Source organism: Panthera tigris, chromosome B3, assembly GCF_018350195.1.
Source record: "Panthera tigris isolate Pti1 chromosome B3, P.tigris_Pti1_mat1.1, whole genome shotgun sequence".
In the NCBI taxonomy this organism is placed as follows: domain Eukaryota; kingdom Metazoa; phylum Chordata; class Mammalia; order Carnivora; family Felidae; genus Panthera; species Panthera tigris.
In genome coordinates, this window is record NC_056665.1 from 74,461,632 (window position 1) to 74,470,171 (window position 8,540).

General features: G+C 46.0%; 1 protein-coding gene across 2 annotated transcripts; it reads right to left on the reverse strand.

Annotated features, from left to right (window-relative positions):
- Positions 1 to 680: 680 nt before the first annotated feature.
- SDR39U1 (short chain dehydrogenase/reductase family 39U member 1) lies at positions 681 to 8,317 on the reverse strand. 2 transcript variants are annotated; one of them, XM_042989479.1, is made up of 6 exons: positions 8,002 to 8,317; positions 3,277 to 3,383; positions 3,100 to 3,182; positions 2,589 to 2,710; positions 1,663 to 1,806; positions 681 to 1,425 (listed from the first exon to the last, which is right to left on the reverse strand). In XM_042989479.1, the coding sequence occupies exons 1-6, from the start codon at positions 8,021 to 8,023 to the stop codon at positions 1,013 to 1,015; spliced, it is 891 nt and encodes a 296-aa protein (XP_042845413.1). In that variant the 5' UTR covers positions 8,024 to 8,317; the 3' UTR covers positions 681 to 1,012. The 2 variants fall into 2 exon arrangements, with proteins under 2 accessions (XP_042845413.1, XP_007098125.2); XM_007098063.3 differs by lacking the exon at positions 8,002 to 8,317 and adding an exon at positions 3,700 to 3,800.
- Between the last annotated feature and the right edge of the window lie 223 nt (positions 8,318 to 8,540).

Genomic DNA, 8,540 nt, shown 5'->3' on the forward strand with positions numbered 1-8,540 from the left:
GGCTTTATAGCACTAGCCTGTATAGACCTGACCTAGGGGCAGGTGTGTGGCAAAGAGGCTAGTTGTGGGGTGACTGACTCACAGACAACTCCTAGTCCTCTGGGAAGAAAGGAGATTGGGTAATCTGGCCCCAAACTGGGGGCTAGGGGGAACTACTTCTGGTCAAGGCGTGGCACACAATCAGGACAGTAGGCCAGAAGGACCCAACTGTCCTTTCGTGCTAGGGACTCTGGTTGCTTGAAGTCGGCCCAATCAGATGAGAGGCAAGTCCCAAGCTTCTTACAGGTGGGGATGTTGGCTTTGTCCTACTGCAGCTTCATGAACTAGGGCCAGCGGGATTGCTTTATTAATTCACTGCTCTTCAGTGACAGACTGAAGGCTGTTCTAGACTGAAGCCTTATCTCTTCCCCTGCTGGCACCCTAATGGCACTGTGTGAACAAGTACACAGGGTGACCACAGAACCCACTGGAAATGGATGATCACTGCGCTTGTTTTCTGGTCTCTACCTTTATAATAACCTCATGCCCCAAATTTGTTACTGGCTCTTGGCAAGGGAGGGACCAAGAAGAGAGATGCCCAGTATAACTTTCAAAACCCCAACATAGGGAAAAGAATCATCTGGCATTTCCTTAGAAATAAATTCCAGAAGAATCTAGGCCAAAGAGGTGAACGAAGCCTGTGAGATAATTTATCTTTATTGCCTCAATCACAGAGAATTCTCTACACAACATAAAGGGTAACTGGGACAGTAATGGGACACACAGGGAAACCAATCTGGGAATTCTTTTCCAAGGAGTTGAAGAGTTTAAGGATCCAACTTGATGAGACTGCAACCTTGAGACAGTGGACAGTCTCTCAGTTAAATCAGGTGGAGCAAAGGAACCATGAGGAGGGCAGGGAGAGGAATCTCTAAGGACTAGATGATTTCAGGTCCCAGAGGAGTACCTGAGTCTCCAACCAGGAAGCCTCTGTTGAGGGACAGGACTCCAGCCCTGCCAGAGGCCTCCCTGCTTAGGCTACGATTTCCTTCAAGGCGGCCCCTAGCTCTGGGAAGGAATACTGGTAGCCTGTGGCCAGTGTCCGCCGTGGGACCACCTTCTGGCCCTCCAGCAGCATGATGGCACGCTCTTGCCCAAAGACAGCTTGCACCACCATGCTGGGGAGAGGGATGAAGGCTGGGCGGCCTAGGGCAGCGCCCAAAGCCTTGGCAAACTCAGCATTTGTAGTAGTGGGGGCTGGAGCCACTCCATTCAGGACCCCCTGCACGTGGCTTGCTTCAAGGGCATGGATCAGGATTCCTGCCAGGTCTCTGATGTGAATCCAGGGGAAGAACTGGTGGCCCGAGCCGATGGGGCCCCCCAGGCCCAGGCGGAAGGGCAGCAGCATCTGACCGATGGCACCGCCCCCACGACCCAGCACGACCCCTAGGGCAGGCAAGAGATATGGTCGGGGAGGCTCCTCAGCCTCCAGCAGTTCCATAGTTCCTTCTGGTTTCCTCTTCCTCCCTTTTCCCAGGCCAGCTTAGCTCTGTAGTAGCTCAGAGGTGTGGCTCTCTCTGGGACTTCCTGTCCTCCCATCCACAGCTTGGCCACAAATCTGCCACTCCCCGAGCCCAGGAAGACATTCCAAACCTGTCTGATACCCAGGCCCCTGGTTCTCACCAGAACGCACCACCACCTGGCGTGTAGACTCTCCAGGAAGCCTGGCTGCAGTTTCCCATTTGGTTACCAGGTTGGAGAAAAAGTCAAAATCCCCTCCTGGGCTGTCCTCATCGTACTCTGCAGTCGGGCTGGGCTGGTAGTAAGCTGCCGGTGGAATAGCACTGGTTTGCCCCAACGTCCTTGGTCCTGCCTGGCCCTTTGCACCTGATGTTTCCCTTGGTCTTGCCCTCCTAGGTCTTTGGGATCTTCCCATGGGAAGACAGAGCCCTAGTTTTCCTTTGAACTACTCCACGAGTTGACCTGTTCCTGCCCTAGAGTAACTTATCTTTAGTTGTAGCTAAGCTGAGTGACTGCTAGAGTGTAGTGCTTAAGAGCAAAGACTCGGTGCCAGGCTGCCTGAGATTTATTCTTAGCCCCACCATTTATTAACCCTAGGAGTTCAGGCAAATTATATAACCTCTCCCTGCAGAATGTTTGCATCTTTACAACAGGAATAACAATAATACCTATCTCTCATAGGGTGCTTGTGAAGGTTAAATGCTGTAATATGTGTAAAACACTTAGACTAGTGGCAGATATATGTTCTATAACCGTTTGCAGTTCTTTGGTCCCAATGGTGAAATACAAGAATCAAATTCTGTTCCCAAAGAACTGTGGTGTGAGAAGCAAGGGACTTGGGAGTAGATGAGGCTTTTTCTGGCACTGAGAGCAGTGCCACTATCCCCTCTTCCTTTGAGAATCCCGGTTTCTCAGAGAAAGTACACAAAGGTCAGGAGAAATATGCATGGACTGAGGGCCTAGGAAGTTGTTGTGCTTGGAAAAGATCAGTACTCGGGTGTGTATAGCTAGAAGGGCCTGAGCTAACCCCTTGCTGTGCAACCGCTCTTCTTCTGGCTAATATAAGGGGCTGGTGATTTGGGACATACCTACACCAGTGACTAAGACCCAGGCCTTGGGGGGTTGTGGGGCTTTGGTGATGGCTTTAGCCAATATCTGGGTGGTCTCCAAGCGGCTGCTGAGAACCTCCTTCTGGAAGGTTTCATTCCATCTGCAGGAGGGAAAAAAAAAAATAAGGGAAATAAGTCACTAAATACATACACACATATCCCTTCCTCTTTCCCTGGGGCTCATCCATACCCACTTCTAGCAAACCCCTGCACTGTGGTTTAGAGGAATGGCCCATCTCTCCTGTAGGAAAAAAAAAGGCATATATCTTGGGTATCTTGAGTTATGAGTGAAGACTAAAGTCAATGGCTGAGGCAGGCAGAAGGGCAGGTGGGGGTGGAGGAAGGAGTGGGGCGGGATGAGTAGTTTGGGATATGAGTTTAGTTCTCAATCTGACATTTCTATTCGCCACAGCTCACAGGTTCTCCTCATCAGGGTCACACCCGTCCTCCCTCTGCTCTGAAGGACATCAGCTTCGGGGCCCTAGCTGACCTTCGGAGAGGGTTGAGGATGTTCTCTCCTGCCAGGTTGACAGCCACATCACAGCGCGGCAGCCCCGACGTAGCAAGCTCATCCTGTTGAAGAAAACAATGAGGCGGGTACGGGTGGTGGCTTGCCCTGCGCCGCCAAACCAGACCTTCTCCCATAGCTTCCAGAGGATGGACATACCCAGGTGATCCGACCGGGCCCGGGCTTTCGGGAGACCAACGTCACTTCGTGGTCCCTGGCTTTCAACAGCTGGGTTAGGGCTGTCCCAATGAAGCCCGTCCCGCCACCTGACCAGAAATTACGAGCTAATTACAGAAATTATCCTCTCGGGGGGGTCACCTTCCGTCCCCGCATGTGGCCCCCTCCTCTGATGCCATCCCATCTGACTCCAGACTTCTTCTCCCCCCTCCCGCGATGCAAAAGTGACACAGGTCACAGGGACTGGGGGAGATTCGACTTCCTGGGATAGGAAGCCAAGGCTGGTGCACGACTACCAGTGCACGATTCATTGCCCTCCCTCAAAAACGGCCTCCCACCTCCCAGTCTTTTATTTCAACCTTTCCATAAGCCCGCCCCCGATTCTCGCTTTCTGCCCTCCCTCACCCACAAGCACCCGCATAGCGACCAGGACCTAACGCGCCCGCGCAAGATTTAGGGGGGCGCTCCCAATCTTGGAAACGACCGCCCAATCCTGGGAGCGACGTTTGTGCGCATGCGTCTCTCGAGAAGCGCGCTCCAATAGGGGGGCGGGCAGGATTGAGACTGGGCGTGGTCCTGCTTGGCGACCCGGAAGAGTTCATAGAGAAGGCTGTATATTTCAGCGCGAGGAGTGGCTGGGACCGGCTGGGGTGGGAGGTGGTAGACTTAGATCCAGTGGGCGGGGAAAGAAGGTACGAAGGCAGAGGACGGAAGGTTTTAGAGTGGGGAGCACACAGTTACCCACCCACCCACTCATGACCGAAAGCCCGTAGAGATTTGAATGTCCTTTCAGCCTGGCGGATTGGTAGTAACGCAAGAGAATTTCTCTATCCGTACTATGGATTTTTTTCGGCCTGGCCTCTTCATCCTTTCTTCTCCCTGTTCTGCTTCCTTCCTATCTTCATTTGAAATTTTTTAGGTTACTCTCCTCTTAATCCTTCTCCAGCCTATTTCTTCGGATGCTAATGCCCTCTGTCTTCACCTGCATAGCCAAACTTCTCCAAGGAGTGGTGTCCATTTTTACTCCCCAATTCACTCCCGTCTTTTGCCTTTATTGTTTATGGACTCTGTCGTCAAGAGCACTAATTTCCAATGTGTCACCAAAACAAATGCCTAGTTTCCAGTTATTTTCTTGACCTCAGTTTCACTGGACACTTGCCGACTTCTCCCTCCCTTTGGAAATCGTCATCTCTCAGCCTTCGTGAAAGCCACAGCTCTCTTCTGGGTGTTCCTCCAAACTTTTCAGTTTCTGTTGCTTGCTCTGCTTCGAAGGTCTTAAAATGTTGGTATTTCCTCAAAGCTGGGACCTAGGACCTTCCTCTCTTCGGTCTGCACTTTCTCCCAAGTGTATGTGGGTGAATTTGAGGCTGGACACCTAGTTCCTGAACCTGCTTTGAAAGCGTAAGCAGCACTATAGCTGTGTTAGTTGCATTAGTAACTTAGGCCCACCTTCTGTTTTGTTCCCTACTTATGTTTTAGTACTGCTTATCATTAATTTTGCCCTTTTTGCCCCTACTCCCTGTTTACCCACTGATTGTAAAAAACTAATGAGGACCAGACGGTAACATTTGTCTTCAAAATTATCTGAGGTGCCTGATATACCAAGTCCTGCTCGTCCCCTCATTTTCCGGAAACATACACACCTCCAAATATCCTCCTTTCAGGATTTCAGGAACCCCCTCACCCACCTCTCATGTATTCACCTCCTTCCCCAAACATTTATAAGCTGTCCTTTCACTCAACAGAGCAAGGCAGCTTTATGAATGATCCTCTTCCTTCTCGTTGGGCTGCTCTTCTAATAAAACTTCTTTGCTTCAAAACTGGTGTCTCAGACATTGGCTTACTGAACATCCGGTGCACTGACAAGTGTGAGTTCAGTAACAAATACAGTTACCAGTTTTTCAGAGGCTTCCCAACATCCTATGCAACTTGAATTTCTCCTCTGACCTTTTGACTCTATAAAAACTTGTCACTAGACACTTCTTCTTGGATGTCTGAAAACTTGTTGATTTTATTTACTAAGTATCTCCCACATCCATCTGTTTGTTTGTCTGCCACCACCACTCTCTTTTAACTTATTATGCTCTTTTGTGTAAATTTCTGCAGCAGGCTCCTAGTAGGTCTCCCTGCTTCTGCGTCTTTCTCCTCTCCAAACTGTTCCACACATTGCAAACTGAATGATTTAAAAAGCTGGGCGGAGAACACTATGGTGACATACAACTCCTGAAAACAAAAGCAAAGACAAAAAACAACCCCCCCCCCCCCAAACCTCCCATTGTAAGTTTCCTGGATGTGCTGGGTAAAATGTAACACATCTCCATTTAAATACATTGTTAAGGCAACTAGAAAATAAAGGAAATCCTCAGAGACCAAAAAACAAGTCTTGGAACTGAGGGTACCTTGTGGTTGTTTGTCAGAGTAACCTAGGGGTGTGGGTGACAGCAGAGAATGCCTCAGACCCCTGCATAAAGCTCTTGGTGGGCTATGTTCTTAGGGGAAAAAATGAGTTTAAAAAAGCCTACTAGTGCCTGGTTGGCTCAGTCAGATGAGTGTATGACTCTTGATCTTCAGGTTGTGAGTTTCAGGGCAGCGTGGGGGGTGGGGCTGGGAGAGTGGGGGGGGGGAGCAGAGATTACTTAAATAAATAAAACTTAAAAAACAAACGCCCACTTAGTATCAAAGAACATGACCAGGAAACTTGTTTCTGCAGGCTTGGCTCTCCCCTAGGATTGGTTGTAAAAAAATTTCCTTCCCTGAGAAGTTGTATCTATTGTCTGGCCCTCCTGCAGATTCAGAGTTTGAATTAATTGTTGTCTGCTTGGACTAGAAAGCCCTGAGCCAAAAATTTAAGTGTTCCAGATATGAATAGAAATAAATTTTCCCTTGGTTTCACAGGATCCCAATTGATAAAATCCTGCCAATCACACAATCCAAAACACACGAAAAAAATCCAAGCTACTCTGGGGAGGGGTCAGCTGAAATAATACATAGCTGAATTAGACCAAAAAGGATTTCAGATATTAGAATTATGAGATATAGAATATGAAACTACCAAATCCAAAATGTTTCAAGAGGAGACATTAAAAACATGAGAAAGAGAAGATACTATTTTAAAAATTCCAGCAGAATTGATAAACCAATTAGAATTTCTAAAATTTAAAAACATAATAACTGAAATTCAAAAACTCTTTGAATGAGTTTAACATCAGGGAATAGATTTAGCATTGGTTAAGAGATGATTAACTAGATATGAAGACATTACCCAGCATACAGCACAGAGAGACAAAGAGGTAGAAAATATAAAACAGAGGGTAAGACAAGGAAGATAAAGTGAGAGATTCAAATTCTTTCTATTTGGAGTCTTGATAGAGAGGAAACAGAGGAAGGGACAGAGAAAATGTTTAAAGAGATAATAGCTGATTATTTTTCCAAATTAATGAAAGGTATGAATACTCAGATTCAATAAGCAAAATGAATCTCAAGTAGAATAAATAAAAAGAAATCCATACCTAGTCCCATCATAGTAAAAGTATAAAAACCAAGAAGAGATATTAGAAGAGGGCAGAAAGACAGATTATCTATAAAAAAATAACAATTAGACGGACAACAGACAATTTAGCTACAATACAAGCCAGTGGAGTAATACATTAAAACCTTCAAAGGCGAAGAGAAAATAATGGCCAACCTAGAACTGTTTACAAGCTGGCATTCAAGAATGAAGGTAAACCGATGGTATGTTTAGACAAGCCAAAGAAGAGAGCATTTGTTATCATCAGACTTACAAACTTTGTCAGGAAAAAAGAAAAGGGTCTCAAAAGGAAGGCGTGAGATGCAGGAGAATAATGAGCAAAAAGCTGGTAAACAAATGGGGAAATATAAACAAATATTGGCCATATAGAGCAACACAATGATATATAATTTGTGGGTAAAAACTGAAGCAGAACTAAAATGTTAGTCACCAATAATGGAGCTGGAGCTGAGTTGTTGGGGAAGGGTAACAGTCCTGAATAATACTAAACTTTGTTAAATATCCATTTAACAAATGAAGGGCAACTATTATATATTAGAAACAAAATGTGCACTTATAAATCAGTAGAGACAACAAAACAATCTAATCAATAAAAAAGTCATTGAGAAACAATAAAAAAAGAAAGTTTAGACAAAATTAGAAGATTCAAAGTAAGATAATAGGAATAATCGGTATCTATAATACATTTAGACTGAGAAATTGAATTAATTACATGCACTGGAATTCTAGATTTCAACGTGGATGAATCTTACAACTGTAATGTTGAGCAGAAAGGAAGTTGGAGGAAAGTATTTATGGTATGATACTATTTGTTTAAAGAGTAGAAATTGGCCAAATAATGCACTCTTAATTGGGGAGGTAGATTTAAAGTAACAAGAAAGGCATGAAAAATCCTCAGGATAGCATTTACCTGTGGGAGTGAGTGGGAAAGCAGTCAGGGAGGGGGACTCAAGGGACCCTGACTTCTTACTTCTTAGGCTAGATGGTGGGTACATGAACCTTCGTTTTGTTTTTCTTTGTAACTTTTAGTTGTCTGAAGTATAAGAAATAAAAATTTGTGGTGGATTTAAAATTTATAGTCCTGTCTCAGATGTGCAGAAACAGAACTTTAGTTTTATAACCGAACCCCACTTGCTCATGAACGTTTTTCTTTGGCAGTGGAATAAACTCAAACTCACCCAACCAAAGTAACTTCCTCATTTCTAGTTTAAAGTTCTCATCTCACTCAGTTTTCTAGGAGTAAATTCGCAGTCTTTCAGAGTGCCTCGTCCCTCTTCTCCCTTCCCTTTTCCCGCTGGACACCAGGGTGTAGGAGGCCCATGGTCCAGGCGCTGCCATCCAGTCCTCAGAGATTTGAGAAGGCCAAATCTCTTCTCATTTGGCCTTTTCATGTTGCCTGCTGTGGGCTGAGACACGGCTGGTTAGGCTGGGCCTCTGGGCATAGTTGTTTGATACAAACTCCCATGCTTCTGGGTATTATATCTTCTGCCTGTAATACCCGTGGTCCTGGCTGAGATCCCAGTGTTCTAAGAATGTCTGCTAGGAGATTGAGGAACAGTAGGCTTGTCTTCTGACCAATAGCATAGAACGTGTGGGGCTTGGTAAGTCTCCCCATAGGCCCCCTCCTGATTTTCTGCTACAGTCTTTACTGCCTAGGCACCGCGCTGCAGTCTAGCACTGTTAGTTATATACTGCTGTTAACAAATTATCTCAAAAC